Consider the following 20,739-nt stretch of genomic DNA (forward strand, 5'->3'; position numbering starts at 1 on the left):
TGGGGCTAGTGAATTCCCTGGGAAGTCTGCTATAGATTTTAAGAGCATTTGGATTGCGTCTCTGGCATTCACTATCACAAACCTATTCTGTTCCTAATACAATCCATGCACTTTTTCATGCTATAATTGCAAGCTGAAATTTTGTGAAGCAGCACGGAAAAAAAATAAGGCATTATGCTCTAAACAGATCTTGAAAGCACCTAAAACAAGCATGGCTGGCAGTCCAGTCTGAAAGAAAAGAAAAAAAAAAAGGCGTTTAAACCACTTATGGTGGAAACAAACAAGCATACGAAGCATCCCAGGGGCTGGGAATCTGTACAGTTCGGTCTTTGTGAATTTCTAAGTAAAAATCCCTTACTGCAACAAAGATTTGGAGGAAAGCCTAGCTCATCCTTATCTACTGAATACAAAAAAACTCCCTGTGCCCCTTGTGACTATTGCAGAGATTTTACTACACAGTTAATAGGAGAAGCAAAATCATTCATTTGAAGAGTGATGCTTATTCTTCAGAGATGCATTTAGTATTTTTGAATACCCAGAAGAGCTGGTTATGAATTTGATTTCATTGTAGCAAGAAATGTGATTTAAACTGATGTCGACAGCCAGGACTTATCTGATTCTGGAAAAAAGTAAACTTCTTCTGTTTTCAGCACAGCACTGCAAAGGTCTGACAACTTAACTTAAACAGAGGAGAAGGCCTACCCTCCCAGCGTCTGCACAGACTAGCCCCCAAACCAGTTACGTTATTCCCCTGTGGACACACCGCCCCCCCCAGCCTCCACACAACTCTGCATTTGCACATGGCTGGCATTTTTTGGCTGCTGTGGCAATTCGGCGGGATCAGGTAAAAGGCTTGTGGTCTGCAGTCAGGCTCCATTTACTGCCTGAGGCTCCTTCTGCACGCTTGCAGCGTTTGGCAATGCCACGGAGGGCTGCTGGAAGATCTTTTGTTTAATGCTCCTGAACACCACCTGCAGCTCTGGCCTTCCCCTCCCAAAAAGAAGACAGCAGGATTAGACTGATACAGACAAAAACCACCCGTGATGACGATGAGTTGGTTCCTCACGGGGCGAGACAAAACAGACTGCGGGAAGCAGCTGCCAGCGGGGGACCAGCACAGGGACAGCCATCTACAGCCACCAGCCATGGGAAAGGGCAGCGGCAAATGGTTTTTCACCACGGGAGATTTAAGAAGCATCAAATGAAGGCAAGCAGCAAGTTTGAAATAAACACAAAGAAGGACTTCTTTGAACGGTATATAATTGCATGATGGCAGTAATTGTGCAGGCTAGGAGTATCACTCGGTACAAAAATGAATGACACGAGTCAGGCAGAAAACATCCATTAGGGCCTGTGAAGCATGCGGGTACTTCAGCTCACAAATTCCTGGAGCCAAGGGTTGCTGGAAGGTGGAGGGGTTTCACAGGGAAGGAGCCACTCAATACATTCTCTGTCTCTCCCATGATCCCTAAGTATCCACTACCCCCTAAGTACTACGCACAGCATACTTGCAATTCAGACCTGAATTGGTCATTATGAATCGCAGAGGGAAACAAAACCAACCACCACAAAGCAGCTAGAAAATAGGACACCACTGAAGTAGATGTCTGTCAGTAAACTAACAAACAAAATCCCCACAGAAAAGCCCTTCAAACTGTTACTTTACATGTTGATCATGCAGCAGAGTTTTCTGATAATGCAAGCAGCTTATGAGATCATTTGATGGCAGAGAACAAGAGCAAGACAACCTTCACACGGGTGGAGTTATGAAAGGATTAGGAATGAATTCACACCTACACAGCCCAAAAGCAATTCAAAGCGGCAGGTATGTATCAACAACACAACATTCAGCCTAGCTTCAGGAAAGAAAACAGTGCTGGCACAAAAGCTATGTGCAAAAAAATAGTGGCATTTCAGTATCATTCAACACTATACCCCCCAGCATATGTATTTGAGCATGTAGAGCAAGCGTATAAATCACTCTTTTTTGTTCCTTTACACACACTATCAAAAATTACCATGCAAATTAAAGACACAACAGTTGTGAACTGTCAGAGTACCAGAAAGCAAACCAAAACCACCCTCTCTCCACTTCCCAGTCATCCTCATGGAAGTAGTCCCAGCACATACAGGAAAACTGCCACCACCCCTCATTCTGTAGAAAAAGACAATGCCAAACCAGAAGTTTCCACCAGGCTTCAGGGGAAAAGATGAGGAGTATCTAACTGAATGAAAAATTGGTTTTGTGATGTGTGAAATAGGCAACCCACACCCTCTTAACAAAACTCTACAGACAACACTGGCACCTCGTGTGATTCAAGGGCACATCACAGAATAAAGATTTAGGAAAAGGAACACAAACCTTGTGATTATTCCTGGGAGCATGACAGCACTGCTACAGGTAAACCCTTGGAGGACCATTTACAGAAGACATATAGATTGGTTGCTGCCAGGTTACATCCATGAACTCCAAGCGGGAGAATCCAGAATCCACTTGTGGTTCAAGTGTGACAAGGCATTCTCACTGCCTGGGAGAGAAGCGTTAGTGAGTCCGTGGGCAAAGGAATCAAAGCGCTCTACACACCACAGATGGGCCTGGAGATGAACATCGCAGGAGGATGAGGCATGGCAGAAGTGGGGAAGGCGGTGATGATGATGATGGAGAGGAAGATGGCAGTGGTCATGCTAAATATATAATGTAACTCAGATAGTCACAGCATATACAATTCATTCTTTTTTTCCTGCCTAAGCTTTTATAAGGAATAAGGCCTCAAGATCATATGGCTTCGCCATAGCTGTATAATATTTTACAGCTGCTTTACATGGTGGAAGTAATATGTTCTGTAACTAGGGTGTGTGTTTTGTCAAGGATGAGAATTTCTTGATCTTTTCTTTCAGGATTTTGAGAGGGTGGGTTGCAATGCTGTACTATTTGCTGACAGTTATCTTGATTCCGGACGTGTTTTAGAAGAGATGTGTAAAGTAAATGACTATTTTGAATCTTGCTATTTTGTTAATAGCTGCTATACTGTTATTTAAATAACTCCCACTAGTTCCATTTTCACAGAAGCTCTTCCAATGCTTTATGCAAATCTACTTTAGCACAATTTGCATGGGTCTTGAAATTTCCAGCTCTGTCATATTCAGCACAGAAAAATTTTGCATAATGGTTTTAAAGTGACGATAAGTTCTATTTCATTCTTATTTGTCTCATTAATGCTGTAGCATTATATCTAATGCAACTTTATTTATAAGGATGGATTCAAACTGTCCAAACTATTTCAAGGTTGTATCACTAAGGAAAGTCTTTACTTCACCTGATTAGAAGGAGCTATTTCTGAAATCTCCTTTTTATTGGCTATGCAACCAGCACCCAGATCCTATTCCCCTGAAAACTACTGTGAGATCTTCACACATCCTGTATTATGCAGGACCACATCCTATATTACAATCTTCTGTTTCCCAAACACTGAATTCAGAGTTTTCAAAGGCAGGTGTAGCCGGTGGTCTGGGAGCTGCATGGCATACCCTGAGACATACAGAATACTTCATGTACAGTGAAGCCATACAAACTCGTAGCGTTTTTCCATATGATTAATTTTGTCATCATATCAATTATTTTCTGTGCTAACTGCAAGTAATTTATGCATCAACAAAGCTGTTTTATCCATAGCCTTTAATTTAGGCAATTGCATTTACATTTCTGATTCCAACCCTAGGCTTGACTGTTTTCCGAGTTGTTTACAAGTCAGCTGCAATATCCCTGGGCACTTAATGTTCCTGAGATTGCTACAGTAAATGCAATCATAACACAGGTACATTTACGTAGTCAAATTTGGAAGCAAAAGGGCCTTTTAACTTCTCAAAGAGATGGCAGAGGAGGTTGGAAGTTACAATGCTCTTAGAGTACCAGAGATTTGTGTGTTCTAGTTCTACCATCTCAACAAATAAGCATCAGCACAGCAGGCAACTGCTGCTCAGGTCTGAAGAACATGCTGTGGATATGCTTGTCCTAAGATATGGAAATGCAAATCTGCACATTGCTCTGCCTTGCCCAGTAGCTCATACAACTTGAAATGTAGACAGTGAAGCGACTTAAAGACTTATTTCAAAATGTAAAACCAATTTATACATCTTTATTATCTTTGTTCCACAAGACATACATGGGATAAGACATTCTGATCTCATCACTGAAAATCCAGTGAGTTGTAAAGGTATTTTGTAAAAGGGGAAAAGAGAATAAATAAACAGTGAGTGAGGTCCAGCCAGGAGCATCTCTTTGTGCAACAGCCCATCAGCTGGAGTGCCTCCAGGCAAGTGGGGACCTTCCAGTCTGGCCTTCCTCCTGCAGCTGGGCAGCCTGCCCTGTCACGCCATGACATGCCACTGTCGTGTTACACAGTGCTGCTTGGCAGCCACGAATGCCGGTCCTGGGACCAGAGCTGCAGCAAGGAAGAGAGCCTCCATCTTTAGTCTGAGCATTAGGACACACTGCAGAGAGTGCAAAGACCACGCTCTGCGACCTGCCACCAGACCATGGGGCTGGGGAGGAGGGTCAATCCAGGGCAGCAGAACACACAAATCTCACAGGTGATCATCCAAACTCTCCTCATGCTCCTTCCCAAATGGAGCCTCCCCTCCTCTTCCTAGAGCCACAAAACTCATCCTCACACTGAGGTTCAAAGTGCCCTTTGGGCAAAGCTATCTGCTTCCCACCAGGCGTGGGGGCTATGGGGCCGCACTGTCAAAGCCATTATTGCTGTTCCACTTTTCTAAGAACCAGGCACAGCACATTACATGGATGTTAGGACTGAAAACATATCTAATACCTAGAAGTCTTTGGAAGCACCCACTTGTCTTCATTGAATACAGGTCAATGACAAGACTGGACAAAGGCTAGCAACTTAAACTGTAAGCCAAACAGGCAACTGAGTTATCCAATTTGTACAAATACCATGTCTTCATACTTTTGCACTATAGGTTAGCCGTGAAACAAAGATTACATAGATTTGCAACGTCTGCATAAAGTATTCTTCCATAAGTCCTCACAGGACAAAAAGCAACTGTCATAAAATGAAGCAATTAGCACCAAATCACAAAGGGCACACTCTCATTACAGTGAAGAGAGAGACAGAAGCTGTTCCTTGAGGAGACTAAAACATCTAGCATTTCTCCTTGCTAGGAACATAAATTGGTTCTCAGAGTGCTCTGCAGGATATAATAATATCGGATAAATCTCTGTGGAAGCACCTAACTTGTCAAAGGCAAGTTAGAAACTAGGCAAAATGAGAAATCTTTCATCATCATCGCCAAAGGAGAATTGAGATTTTGCCTTTCAACTCATGCATAGCTCAAGTATTTTGAACAGTAAGTATAATTTTAGCATTTTAATGAAATGTGCAGAAAATGTATAGATTGTATAAAATGAGCTTTATATTGGTTGGCTTTTTTGACTATTATTTGATATATACACCACACCATCCACTGAAAACATGTTCATCCAAGCTACTTTTTCTTGAGGGAGTTCCACTGGGCACTAGCCATGCAGGTTTGAAAAAGTGCTTGTCTTGTTCTTTTTGCATTTCTGATTCATAAATCAGGTTAGCCAAGCTTATATCAGATGGGAGAGAAACACCTTCAAAGATCCAGGAATATTTTGTACTTAAACAAGACAAAATTATCCTCCTACCCTTCTGGCAGGAGACCCTCCTTGCTCTAAGTGAATACTGAATCTCCGACTAACCCTGACTAGCTTTCTCCTTTCACCCGGGGTCAGTAACATGGCAAAGCAGTTACCAGCATTTCCTCCAGAGCTCCAGGAACAGCCCAGAGGGCTGACGGGGGGTGCCAGCCCATACTCTATTCACTCCAATGCTGCAGCCACACAGTAGATAGAGATCAAGAGCCTTGTTAAGGTCCCATCAGACACAATTAGAAAATGGGAAGTCTGTTAACCGCACCTATTGAGAAAACGCTATCTTAAGCGTATATGTTTTCATGTCTTGTCATCCCAAAAGTAAGCAATGCCAACTGATAAGCTGATTAATAACAGGTTGTACTAAGAGAATCTATATTTAAAGGAGAAACATACATCTGAACAGATAGGTTGTGAAATAGTGCCTACTTATTTAAAAACAAACGGAAAACCCACACAACTATTTTGTTTCTCAGTTCTGTGGTAGTAGGAGGAACATTTTTAACAACTTTTTACTTTGCGCCCACAAGAGTGTAAAGGTTGTAAAGACATTTCTTTACATCTTCACCCTCCAAGCACAGCCCACAAGCACTGATGATAGACTGCCTTGGCCACAGAAGGGACCATGCAGCAGGGGAAGCTCTCTTGGACAGAGCAGCAGGAGACACAAGAGCTGCAGGAGCCGCAGGAGCAAGAACCAGGGCATGAGCGTCCCCAAGAGAGAAAGAAGTGGCCCAGGCAAGCACAGAGATTATGTTCAACCTGAACCCAGGCAAATGTATTCTGGGGACAACAAACTATGGTAAAAAAAGGAAAAAGAAAACCTTTCAAGAACATTAAAGTTTTTTATATTATGAGAATGTCTCAGGTTTCAACAGTAATTTCAACATCCCCTAACTGTGGGGACAGAAAATAAATGTGATGCGATCACAGTGAAAATTCCCACTCTTAGTAAATCCTAGGTCTGCAGAGCTGTAAGCAGGAGCCACTGCTGGTATCTATCCCACACTAAGCATATATTTTTTATTTGGATATTGGCTTGCAACGGACAATGCCTACGAACTTCATCAGGGCCGTGAAGGCTCTCTTCGTTCCCATCAGTGTGGTTTTCTCCTTGCCTTAGCTTTCATTTTTAAGTAAGAATTACGACAGCAAATTTATCTTTTCAAGTTTTTTTACAAATGAAATTTCCTCTTGCCTCTTAAGATGACTTAGTCCTGAGTCCTTTCAGGTTCTCCCCTGTAATCCTGTTTTCTGCTCCCGTTATCAAGCCACTGTACTTTGATGACCCAATGATCAAAGCATATCGCTGGCTGCTGGAAGCCACTAGAGATTTAGATAGATAGCAGATTTCCACTATTTTAAAATATCTATCTTTAATAAGTGTCACCATTCATTTTTATTTCTCCCATTTACTGAGCGTAAGGCAGTTCTTGGCTACACAAAATGTTGCAACCACCAGATCTCCTGCTGGACAAGGCAGCAAGTGCCCTGAACGCCGTGTCCACGCACAGTGTCAGGACTGCGGGCTGCTGGGGTAGCACGGGCATCCATGTGCCCTGAGCTTCAAGCAGACAGGGTGGGCGTTCCACTCACAACTGTGACAGACAAAATAAATACGCAGTCCAGTACTTACGTAGTTCAGATTTATATAAAGATGTAGGACTCTAAAAAAGTGTATGTTTTAAAAGATGTACACATTTTTAAATATTTAAATAACAAAGGATATTTTTCAATCTTTCCTATCATACAAAGATATACCCTGTTTCTACATCACATAGAAAAACTAACATTAGGAAAGAAAATTGCCTGAGAAAGGAAGGGACTCTCTTATTTTATCCCCGTAGTAATAATATCAATAAATATTGAAAAACTTTTTTAAAATACAGCAACGTTCATTTTGTTAGGTACAGACTGAAGGCTTCATTTCTAAGTTGGGTGTTTAATAAACCCACCTTGACATCAAGTACTGCAGTTATCAAGCTTGTCAGTATTTTCTCAGAAGCTGAACTGTCTTCTGACAAGTGTTGCCAGTCAATTAAAATAGAGAGCAGCATGATGAAGTGTGTTACTGCTCAGTCTTTAATAAACCAGCTGTGCATTTCTGAGTCTCTCCCAGCTTCCCAACAGTGGCTGTGATTCAGCGGCATCCTTCAGTCCCTGCCTGACGCTGAGACAGCAGCAGGATGGCTCAGTTGTCTCCGTCCTGGGAGGGAGGTGACCACTAACACACAGCACAGCTTATCAACAGATACTGTCCAACCTTTTTTTTTTTTTACAAATGCAATGTAAATCTCTAGCTGTCAATTTGAATGTTAATAGTAAAATGAAAGAACAGATTTGCAGAAGTTAAGGTACCTGGACTCTTTTCAGCATGCTAGTACGGCAGAACCATATTTCCTCAACTAGTTGTGGAGGCGGCTCACAGCTCGCCAAGGACCAGTCATCTCAGTAGGCACATGTACATGTTGAGATTCAAGAGGAGACAGCTAGCATCCTTGTAGAGTTATCTACCAAGCCACTACACCGTAAAAACATGTAAAGAGCAAAACTACTTATGTTGCAAAACTCCTTATTTATGTTGCAGAGCATCTAGAAGCCTTATGAGAAATTGCATTAATAAAAAGGAGGTAGTCAATGCCTGAGAGGCAGGTTAAGTGCCCAGGATGGTACAAGCCTGTTCAGATCCTCACGTTAAGGCTCAGCTCCTGGTAAGCAAAACATTCCTGTGTAATACCAAAGCAAAGCGATCCCACTCAGCTTTTCCCTCCCTTTCTTTCAGGATGCATCTGGTATCTGTGCTCCTGTGCTTGAACGAACTCTCCTGGGCCAGCAGTGTTTGAGCCATTGTGCCTTAAGTAATGACACTCTCTGTCATGGGCATGAGGAGGATCTTTGGGACCACAGCTCCTGGCTCTGCACACTGCAGTAAGCACAGATGTTTTATTCCTTTCTTCTCAGAGATTTACGGATGGGCTGCCTGACCTTTAGGGACAGTTACCAGTATAACCTTGATGGATCAAGCAGGGAGGAATGCGCTGCCAGCAAGAAGTTAAGTGAAGATGCCAAGAAGGGCAGTCCTCACAAATGCTGCAGTGACATTGCAACAGTACGAAAGAGATCACTAAGTTTTATCCACAGATTGGGTATCTTCTTAACCTCTCAGCTGCAGACGGCAGGGAGACACTCGGGGAGAGAAAGGAAAAACAGGAAGGCAGGGGAAGACTAGCAGCACTGCTGGGCAGCCACCTACGTTTCTGCGGTGGCAGTAATGGCTGTCAGCCTCTGCTCCTTGGGCTGCAGCTCACGCCCGGATATGCTATGAAGAGCCTCACCACGGCTTATTTCTCTTTTTCCTTCCGCACTGGGACTTAGACGCAGCACATGATGATCCTGCGATTCAAGAAGACAAGCTAAAACCATAATTCAGCTTCATGCTGAAGTAAAGACATGTCCTCACCAGCGGAAAAGGATGACCTTTCCCTGGAATCACCATTTAGATTTATGCCTGTAGAAAGCAACAATCTTTTCCTAATTTTTTTTTCCACTCACAATGACACAAAATAGAGTTGGAGAAACACAGAAACAAGCAATTGTAGAAAACAGCTGCCCTGCAGGGTTTTTTTTTATTATTTTTAAATCAATAAGCCCAGAGAGCAGAATTGCTATAAGCACTGCAGCTACACCCACTACCAGACACTAGCAATCTATAGGCATCATAGTAAATGACATTATTTAAAGAAGAATCCAATCAAAAAGCACTATATCGTGGACTTCCAAACCCCAGTGAGGCTTTTTTCCCCCTTAGTCCAGAAAAAAGAGCACCTCAAGGCTGGTCTGGCATTGCCAGGTTAAGATCCCCATGATCAGACATAAGCCTCGACAGGCCGCTGAACAGAGAAGGTACAGGAGACGAGGAGCTAGTGTCTGACAGTATGAGAAAAAGAAGCCAAGGAGAGATTTAAACACAGCTGGAAGTCATCAAAACCAGAGCCCAGAAGACAAATGAGGCCATAGCATGTTAAATGAGGCAAGTGAGTTTGGAAACATTTATGCATTTAGCTTCCTAACTAGAGCTTAGCTCCAAGGCAGAACTGTTAAACAACCACCTGATCAGAATTTGTAAGAAAACAGCACACAAGCTAAAACATGGAAGCTGCATTTAGAAGCATGTAATAAAACTGTCAAGATTTTAGAAGTCCTACCAAATAAATCAGAGGCTTTTCGTCTAAATGCAAAATAAGAATCAGTAAATCACATTTTCTTTTCAGGAAGTATTGGCAGGATTTCAAGATGTATTTAACTAATCTCACAATGTGTGTTTTTTTCCTTGGCTAATCTTCTATGAAAAGTAACTATTAGGAAATCAAAATATTATGTCTAAGCCTTGCTAATTGCTCTTATGAACAGAAAGATAAAACCTCTCACTCACATGTGAAAAATGTGAGGAAGGGGAAGAATCTAGGAACATAAATCAACAGAAAAAATGAAGAGACCGTATCCTACTCTCTCCATGCTCTTCCATACCCCTCTGCCTTTCCATACCCCTCTGCCTGTACTCATTTCAGATTCTAGTCAAGTTGGGGCTAACTTCTTACCATATTAGTACCCTGCAAAAAAACACCTATTAAAACCTGTGTAAGTCTTTACAGCAAACTCGAAAGAATAGAAAAGGGAAAAGGCAGTAGAGTTCCTCACTATCCTGCCCATCCAAGCTGGACACAGGCACTGCTTGGCCCCGGCGTTCATGGAGCACAGACGGGAAAGGGCCAGCAGTCACCCCATGCTCCCGCCTGTTGCAGCGGTGCACGAATGGCTCTGCTCCAGCCCTGCGTGCAGGCAGGGTTCTCCCCTTGAAATCCCGGCAGCATAAACACCTGTGCCCAGCTCCTTCGGCAGAGCCCTTGAAAGCTCCAGTGTTTCACGCAGTCAAGATTTCCACTTTCAGAATGCTTTAGGCTTACAAAAATAAACTTTCCACCAAAGTCACAACCCAGACGACGTCAAGCTTTGGATTAGGTAATTCTTATGCTTCCCAAATTTTGTTTAAAATAATACTTTCCTCTAGACAAAGGCATGGTTTTGGTAAATTAAATCCAGGTTGAACTGACTTAGTTTGGCTGTAAGATTAAATGCCGGGTTTGCATTTTTATAGAAATACTGTAGAGCAACACAAAAGATTCATTTGGAGATACCTAAAATCAGACAGGAAAATAAATTACATGCAGCAGTCCAGTGTCTGTCTTGGTATTGATAATTACAGCGACCTCCTGCAGATCCAGTCTCACAGCTTTTCCAAGATAATTGGGTGTCCAAATGACATATATTTAGAACATCATAGTACTCGTAATTTATGTGAACAAAATACAGAGTTCCTTGACCTTCCATTCCATTTATTCTGCAGTATATACTGCAGAAGAAAACTGGCTTCAGTAATTCATAAAAGTACACATAATCTGAGAATATAAAGCTTTTAATGTTAATAAGGTAGGAAGTAGTCATCTGCTCCTGTAAAAAATACAGGACATGTCTCCATACAGGTGGAGAAAGAGTAGACACAGCATTTTATGTATGAGAACTGACCTCTTCATCTGTGCTGCAGCTACTGCATTTCATCTTTGCAGAGTGCTGAGAAACCAAGAAGTTATACAGCTTAGTAAAAAGCTGATAGGGCCAGTGTCATTTTAAATCTCACTGTGTGAAAATCAATTAGAAGATGTGAAAAGAAAAAAAAAATATTCCGGAACGAAAATCTCCATCCCATAATATATCCCTATATATATGTATATTTTTAAATAAAAATGAGCAATAAAACTTTAAAGAAAAGGAGAGCGTGGGAGGCAAGTGGAAGGACAGGCAAGAGCAGAGAAGGAACAGAATGATCACAGATCATTTCAGATGCTGTTATGATGAAGTAAAAAGACTAATCATTTTGATGACATCATTTTGATTCTGCTTCTGCTAAATAGTAAATAGGTAAAATAATAGTGATTTACAATATGGAGCTTAATTGGAATAAGAAAGCCAAACAATTCTTGCATACTTTTGTAGGAAGGCATACACTTTTTTAACCTGGAAACACAGTCCTACTTAGATCAGTCTACACTTTTCTAAGGAAAAACAGTTCCATAAAAAAAATTTAAAGCTATCTTTGATCAGAGGCAAGTTAGGCCAAGGCAACAGATCTATTTTATTTTCCAGTTGTCTCAGCAAGGAAAACCAAAAGAGACAACGCTACTGGCTCAGGAGCCATACAAGAATCCACAATCCACAAAAATAGATCTTTTTGAATCCCTGCATTGACCAATCTCATCTTTTATCCGTTCAAACATAGGGCACTTGGAAAAAAAGATCTGGTAATTCTCATTTGATTCATTTACAAGTGGAGTGAACATTTAGAGAAGGAAAGCAAAAGAAGACATTTTCTGTAAAATGTGTATAATGGAAGAAAAAGGAGCTAAGGCAAAATATGGCCAAAGCACATGAAAAGAGAATTAACTGAATCGAAGTCAAATTAAAATGACATTGTGCAATCAGGAATTCAGAATGGCTGACACATTTTACTTCAAGAAAGTAAATGGATAAAATCATAGAATCATAGAACCGTTTGGGTTGGAAGGGACCTTTAAAGATAATCTTGTTCCAACCCCTCTGCCATGGGCAGGGACATCGTCCACTAAATCAGGTTGCTGAAAGCCCCGTCCAACCAACCTTGAATGTTTCCAGGGATGGGGCATCCACAACTTCACTGGGCAACCTGTTCCAGTGCCTCACCACCTTCATAGTGAAGAATTTCTTCCTTATATCTAGTCTAAATCTACCCTCTTTCAATTTAAAACCATTACCCCTTGTCCTATCACAACAGGCCCTACTAAAAAGTTTGTCCCTATCTTTCTTATAAGCCCCCTTTATATATTGAAAGGCTGCAATAAGGTCTCCCCTGAGCCTTCTCTTCTCCAGGCTGAACAACCCCAACTCTCTCAGCCTTTCTTCACAGGAGAGGTGTTTCAGCCCTCTGACCATTTTCATGGCCCTCCTCTGGACCCGCTCCAACAGGTCCATGTCTTGTACTGGGGACCCAAGTTGCATTTGTTGCACCTCTTCTATGGTCTAATCAAGCTTAAATTCCTCCCAACACAAATAATTTCGACAGGGCAGGGAAGTACCAAACAGAGAAAAAGCTAAAATCGAGAGGGAGCTTGTGAAGCTCTAAGTTACAGAGCTGAACCTGTTCAGATCAGCCATCCGTATTACAAGGACTTGCAAGGAGGCAATTCTGGACTTGGGTATCAAAAATCTGCCGATGTGCCCTTTTTGAGGGAGGAGAAGGGTCTGCCTCTATGTAACACGGCCAAGGTTAAATGGACTGTTCACATTAAAAATTGACATCTGGCCCCAGTGAACCACCAAACTGCTATATAAATGGGGAAACTACATCTCTCCCAGCACCTTTCAAAAGAAAGTACCAGACACTGTGTTTTTGTGAGGTGTTGCTGCCAGTCCGTTAAGCAGCTACTGAAGATGCCCACCAGACCAAGGTCTCCACATGCTCAGGCACAGAAGTCCGTCTGGATCTAGTCCTGTGAGCAACGGTGAGAGCTGCATGACCGCATGGAGACAAAAGGCACCACTGTCCATACCCAGAGAAGGAAAACTTTGCATTGAGGATAACACCAAGAGTTAAAACTCTTGCTTGATAATCAGCATCGGCAACCTACAAGTATTTTGGTCAGCTGGTCTGTTATAAAATCAAGGCTGAGACTTAGCACAGCAAGCTGGAGAAACATGTACTTGCCCTAGCTGCACAACGCTGTCCTAAAGGAAATAAAGAGCAGCTCCGTTTACCAATAATCTTTGCGTGATCAGGTCAGCTACCAGCTGAACCTGGAACCTGCTAAACTTGCTTTCAGAAGAGTATTTTTTACTCCCAGCATTATATTTAATATATTTTAGAAGCATAAAGATAAAGAAATGTTCACTGCATTTTGTTCAGCCATTTCAGGATTTCCCACCACTCAAACAGCAGCAGCAGAATTTTAATGACTGGAAAACTGCAGCAGTGCCATAAGATAAAATTGTAATGCAGCAAATCACTACTTCTGTGGGTTTCCTTCACTGTAACTCTGATCTTCTAAATCTGCTACAGTGCCAGCACAGATTTCTTTAAAATACAGCTTCTAGCAGTGATTAATTTAAAAAAAAAAAATAAATAAAGGCTTGAGAACTTCTTATTCAAGTTCTATAGTTACAATACCTGGGAAAGATCTAACCAAAAGCAGAATTCCCAAATAGCTCCCACTGCCACCTGATGATAGGATTTCTTTCTTTACTTCCTTCTTTTTAAGTAAGATGCCTTTGCATTTTAAAATAGCCACATGTTCACTGTACCCTCCTGCCGAAGATGCCTTCTGGGTAGCAATTAAATGTATAATTGAGTTCTTCAAGACATTAGAAGGCAAATTCAGTGTCTTTGTGAATGGCTGCAGGGAATGAGATAACACAAATCAATTTTACGCCAAGACACACTTTTGCACACATGCGTTCAATATGCATCGCACGACCCCTCGTAAGCCTGAGGGGCTGCTTCTTCCACGAATAACACTTCCAAGCTTTTCAGAGAAGGGATTTTCAAAGCTTTAAGATGACGTTCACAATTGTACTGTGGATGAGATCATCAGTCAAATGTTAAGACTTTAAACTTTTTACTGATGGTAGATATTTGAGGCTAGATTTGTTGACAGCCATGTTGGTCCAAAGAAGACTTGACTTTCTCCTCTCATTTTGTTCAGTAGTCATTAGTGGAGCTGGACTGACAGTCCTTTGAGACTCATTCCCCCATTTACAACTTAAGGCTTCTCACAGGAGACTGATAGGAAGCACTTTATCCGTATTGCTACCTTCTTACAGTTGATATTCTTGTTTATTCATCAGGGCTTTAGTTCACCACTAGCAGAGAGGAACAGATTATTTAGTCACTCACCACTGCTCAGAGAAGAGTCATTGATAAAACTGTGTCTCACTAGGGGTGGCAAAGCTAAAAATTCAAGGTGCTGCTTCCAGCTTTGTCAGAGCACTGCAGAACTGCAAAATCCAACAATCCTGCTGATTATCACTTCTTCCTATCACTAAATGCCTAAAAAGTTTCCAAACAAAGACAATATTAACTCACTACAGCTCTTTTCATCTCCCTATCGTAACATCCATACAAACGACCCATGACTCTGGATTTGAAATTAAGCTCAGCAGACAGTAAGGGGTGTCTTTCATCTGGCCGACCCAGTAAAACCACAGCAAGTCTCCTGCTTCCCATGCTTAGCTGTCTTCTGATTCCTCTTCCTCCCATCAAGCGGATGTCACTACTCTGAAGATCCCCCCCCATTTAATCTCCTTGTTTCTCTCTAATATTTCTCCATACATAGTGCTCCACCTCCTCCATGATTACAGGAGCACATAAGAAAAACTCAGATAAGAAAATTCATAGAATTGAGCTAAGCCACTTCAATACTATTTTTACATGGACTCTTCTCTGCGGGAGGGATTTTTTTTTTTTTAAAGAAGAAAAGACAGATGAAGAAATAATATAAGCAATCAGATTTTGGAAAGCTTCCAAGAGCAGAAATGTCAGGAGAACTACTGCAGATGTAGTAGCCTGTGCATTTCAATCAGGAATACAAATAATGGCTACAAAATCCATTTAAAGCAGCTGCACACAACACTCCGATAAGAAGTCACTGCCTTTTTGTTTCTTAGGCCTTTATCCTGGCAGCAGTTTGAAATTATAACTCCCCAGCAGAGGCCTTCGCTCAGGAGGGCTAGGCTCTGTCATGAAAGATGTGCCCTACAGAGCTGGGACATCCCTGCCTTGTCGTTCCAACTTCTCTCCCTCTTGCTGACTCTTCTCCCACCCTGAAGCTGACTCCATTCTGGGAGTCCCATGCCTTCTGCATCCTCAGTTCCTCCCCTCTCCTCTTCCTTTCCCCCCTCCCTTTTTTATTCCTTCTCTTGGGAGGCAATGAACTGCAGGACATGGATACCCATTTAGTCTCTCTTGAAACTTAGGGCTCCTCTTTTTCCTCTGGGAGGGTTTTTCTGGTTGCACCCCTGATAGTCCATATTAAAGTACCCCACCTGCATCTGCTTTGTTCTGCTGGAGCAATGGGAGGAAAAGAGAAACGGTGCCATCAGCATGGAGGGCAAGGCAGGACCCAATGGACAGATTAAATCTTTCTGAAGACTGAGGTGTTATGCACACACACAAAAAATAAGACATTATTGATGTCTGTATGCTTTAGTTTCTGGTGTATGACCACCTTATTCAGGCTATCTGAAAAATTAGGACAGAGAAAACCAAGTCTGTATGGGACAGACTTTCCATTGCCATTTTAAAGATTTACAATTATACAGGGAAATCCTAAAAGTGAACGATTGTTGTACAGCAACAGAATACAAGAGACAATTAATAAGGCAATGACCTCTCACTCCTCTCACTTCCTTCCCCAGATTTCCTAAGGGTGGATCCAAAGAAACATCCCCATGATTTCAGCCTGGAAGATGCTGTGCTTGATGCTGGACCAATGCTCACTGAAATATATCAGTCCCACAAGCCCCTCACCACAGACATACCCCTGGGCTCTCCAGATCCCCAAAGAGGTCAACACAGACACCTGGCTGCATGTAGCATCTTGCATGATCATAGCCTATTTGGGTTTTTTTGTTGTTGGTTTTGTCCCCACAAATGGCTTTAAAACAAAAGGTATCCCCTCTGTTAATGTAATAATATGCATGTGTCTTTATAAGCCAACTGGAATTTTTTTACTCATTAGCCTGCTTATGAGAAAATGAGAGAGCTTTTAGAAGCACCTTTGTCAGTCAGGATGCTGTCACCAGTCTTAAAGCAAAAAGCCCACTGCATTAAGAAACTGTGAGTACTTTCAGATACCACAGACCAAAAGGAAAAGCTGTTTTTAAGATATTCCTGTACTCAGCAAAACAAGGCCTGCATTAAGAAATGAGAGCACCTTTCAAAAATAATTTCTTTGCGGAGTCAGTCTAATGCCAGGAACCCTCGGCAAAAGCAATCTATTTTCTAAGTGACTTTCTCGGCAACCACTTGCCATGACACTGACGTCAGCCATCTCTCAGGTCAGTGCCTGTCTCTTGTAATCAGTTTATCTCTTGTCACTCCAGAATTACTGGTGCCTTCACAACTGCCAAATCAGGAGAGTGTTTAATCAGTGCTATGATCTAAAATGTCTGCTTGCTATAAAACTGTATGTTTTAGGAATGGGTATCAATTAAGTTCTGAAATTAATAAAAAAGAAGGCTGAACATTTCCTTCTCTGGGTGTAAGTCTCTTGACCTTCCTCTACCCTGTGAACCAAGACTGTCAAAGAGGCCACATTGCCACTGCCGTAGCCAACTCCCTTCATCAAAGCTGTTAAGCTTGTCAAGGAACTACATCAAGGGTTTGGTTTTGTTTTCTTTTACCCCTAAACACTCTGTGGAGGAGGAACGCCTTAAGTAACTGCTTTTCCCTACCCCTCATCCCATCTTCTGTCCCTCCTACCAAATAGGCCACTTGGGACAGGCTGGAATGACAACTCCTGGAGCCAGTTGCCTTCCCTCACCACAAGCCATCTCACTTCTACTTCAGTGACTCATCCAGGGCAATCACATAAATAGGAATTCTCCAGCTTTTCTGCAAGTCACATTTTATTCTTCATGCTCTTCATTTTCACCAGTAGTTGTTGAGTGTGATAGCTAGCTCATAGAGCCAGCTTGACACATGAGATGTGAGAAGATCGCGAGCCACAAAACTTATCAGCAACAACAGGCTTGCGAAAATGCAGTTTGAAAGAAAACTTGCAAAAGAGATCACTGCCTTACAGACCCCATGAATCACACATTGCAGATTTAGAGAACAATAGGGTTTTAATCCTCTTGGAAATTGGGGAACTGCAATATGTCTCTTCTTCTGATCATAGGTAGGTTAGAAACATTGAAGGTCAATTCTGAAAGGAGGCATACATCCTTAATTTCCCAGAAGAAAACCAGTTTGAGAAATAAGCAACTTCTTGCATTGACATTAACTATAAATAGCACAGGGAGGCAAAGCAATACCAGGGCTGTTAGTGAGCATCTCTGAAGTTCAGAAAGCAGGTGGCTAAAAGTGACATTTGGAAACAGATAGGCAATTTATTCCCATTTAGCTGTCATTTACGGGAAGAGGGAATATAAAAGTAGGAACTGATTTTGTTATTTACCCCATAAAATGATGTATCATTGACAACACCTAAACTTGTTGTATTTAACATCATGTAAGAGATCCATCCTTGTGACAACTGTCTTTTAAAACAAAGCTTCACCAAAAAAAAAAAAAAAACCCAGAGGGCATTTATGTTTCTATTTGATTCCCAGCTCCCGTAATAAAATTAATGTTCCAAAGGCCGTAACAGTAAAATTCAGTGATGATTTTAATCGTTTTGGCCTCTTACATGCATCTTGAAATAAAGGCTTCAGTTGGGAACAGGCTGACTCCTAGTCTAAATTTTCCTTCTAGAAATGGCATCTAAGGGACATATATTGTATTTCAACAGACTTTTAAAAGGTGGAATGTAAATTTAGGAACTGATATCACCGATGACCTTAGGTTTCACCATTTTCCTTTACTAAAACAGCACTGATCATTAAGTTCACCTTCAAAACAAACCAAAACACATTATGCAGCCCATGATGTTAACATCTATGCTATTATAAAAGATTATTAATGCAGTTTTGTTCCTCTCTAATGGTTTCTCTCTTTCTGTCCTTTCAAGGAGACTACATGGACAGCGTTATAACTAATACAGGCCCTGTCCATTGCTCTTCTTCACTTCCACCTCAAAATCTGTCAAATCAAATTTCTCCTCCCTGCAAGTTATGAAACAGAAGTGCATCACTAGCAAGGCTCATTTCCTAAGGTAAGTGGGTTGCTAACATCCTTCTTTGTATTACACAAAGACTTTACAAAAAAGTACCCAAATCAGAAATAGCTATTAAAAAAAAAAAAATTAGACCTATCATGCTATAATTTTTCCTAAGAAGCTATATGTACAGCACTGCCTGCAAACCCAACACTAAATTGCTTGCTGTCCTCTCTAGGAAAAAGGTCTCATTGCAATTCCTCTTCTTCCTTCATAATGTAAAAGCTACAGGAGGGTATAGACATTAAAGCACATGTTCATAACTGAAAGAATGCACTCAGGAAGAAATTAATGTCTAGAAATGTGGAGCAGAAGAATTTCCATTCTCTGCAAAATTTACTGATGAATGCAGACACATCAGCAAACCGATACAGTAATCACCTCTCTCCAGTAATTTAGGCAGGACTTAAACTCAGCTTCCCACGAGGGAAGTTGTTGGATCACTGGTCAGAATCCTCCCAGCTGAAAAGCTACAGGTCCACTTCTCCATGCTTGCCACTAATCCTTCACATCTCCCTACTCCCCTACACCCACCAAGTGGGTGGAACACCTTTCTCTGAAACATGCAGCAAGCCCACTGTGCTCAATTCCAGATGTTCCACCTGCAGGACCTTGTGTGCTAGGAAATTAGATAGCATTTTGAAAGTTAAGAAGCACAAATAAGCAAATAAGAGGAAAAGGGATGTGCTGCGATATTCATGGCATGGGCATTCCGATTAATTTTGTCTTAGCAACAGTTTTGGCATCAACCTATCAGGAAAATGACTGTACATACTGTATCCACAGTGCTTTGGAAAGCAAAGTTTTGTCAAGTATACCAGCTGGGTAGGTATTTTCCAACTTCAGTAGATAAAAAGTGGTTACACAGTGGAGTACAATATTTATTCTCTCATTATTTACATTGACATGTTTCCTGTGCATTCGGGAGGAACGTTTAGAATCAGACCACTGAAAAAGTACAAGTTGTCTCCCTTTTCTGTTCTCTGCAGCACAAATGTTTCTCTTCAGCAGATTTCTCTGCTTTGAAAGGCAATGCAATCAGATGCTGAGCAGTAAAATGGACTTCTTATTTCAGGCCATGAATTGCACTGTGCACAGGAGCTCACGGTGAAACTACCATATTCCTATTTAGAGGAACATCCTGATGTTCAAAAGCACTGAACACACAGAAACACCTACTGAAATTAGAGCTACTTAGTGCTCAGAACCAAAGCTAAATACTATTTAATTTTAAATTTTTGCACTGAATGAGGAGTCTAATTTCAGCATCCAAGATGTTTAATCCAGTATTAACCTCCAAATTTTGGAATTTGAATTTGGTTTGTTCATAAACAGAGTGAATGACTTCACCCTCATCTTTACCAGGCAGTTGCCCACACCTCCATCTGCGTGGCGCAGCGTGCTGGGTGGGCTTCTGGGCTAACGTAGCAGGGCTCCTGAAAATCAGAAATAAACCAGGCAGCGCGCAGGAGAGTTCCTGTGCAAAACCTGCCTGCATTGCACATGTACGGCATCTGCCAGTGCCATTCATCTTACATGGTCATAATCGCCATCAAATACAAAGGAAGGAAACTAAGGACAAAACAGAAGCCACCGGCCACGCAAGGTGAAGGCAGCTAACCAGGACACCAAGCAGTTCTGGACAGTGGCACAGACAGATACAAAAATCACTGTCTCTCTCTGACTGAAGCCTAATGGCTGATAAGACGAATTTTCTACTGCCGTAAATCTATGACATTAAATAAGGACCCCTAGCCATGGAATGTGTGGTCTGTCTAATTAACACAAACTGAGCTGGGAGTCCAGGACGCAGAGATGGAGGCCGGCATGTGGTACACGGGCATACGGTTCCTGAGCTTCCTTTGGAAGACCAGGCCCCTCCTCACTCCCCACCAAGCCACATTTGTAGTAAAGCTGAGTTGTGACAAGTCTATTTATTAGTAAATCGCCACTACTGAGAAGTTGCCACCGTCTCTGCACAGCCGTTTTCACAAAGCCTGTATTTCCTGCCAGTGTTCTTCAGCCTTCCCTCTTCCTGCGTTCACAGCCTCATACTTGACTCACAGCTTCCCAAAACAGCAA

At 41.8% G+C, this 20,739-nt stretch overlaps 1 protein-coding gene across 8 annotated transcripts in view; it reads right to left on the reverse strand.

Annotated features, from left to right (window-relative positions):
• Positions 1 to 20,739, reverse strand: part of OXR1 (oxidation resistance 1) — a 355,322-nt gene that overhangs the window by 152,753 nt on the left and 181,830 nt on the right. The window contains exon 1 of one of the 8 annotated variants that reach the window (XM_072852042.1): positions 2,363 to 2,478. The exons of the other annotated variants lie outside the window; for them this stretch is intronic. Within the exon in view, the coding sequence (XP_072708143.1) occupies positions 2,363 to 2,421 (59 nt within the window). The 5' untranslated portion in view covers positions 2,422 to 2,478. Of the gene's footprint in view, positions 1 to 2,362; positions 2,479 to 20,739 lie in introns of those variants that run through there. 8 annotated transcript variants of the gene reach the window in all.

This window comes from Ciconia boyciana, chromosome 2 (assembly GCF_034638445.1).
Source record: "Ciconia boyciana chromosome 2, ASM3463844v1, whole genome shotgun sequence".
NCBI classification, from domain to species: Eukaryota; Metazoa; Chordata; class Aves; order Ciconiiformes; family Ciconiidae; genus Ciconia; species Ciconia boyciana.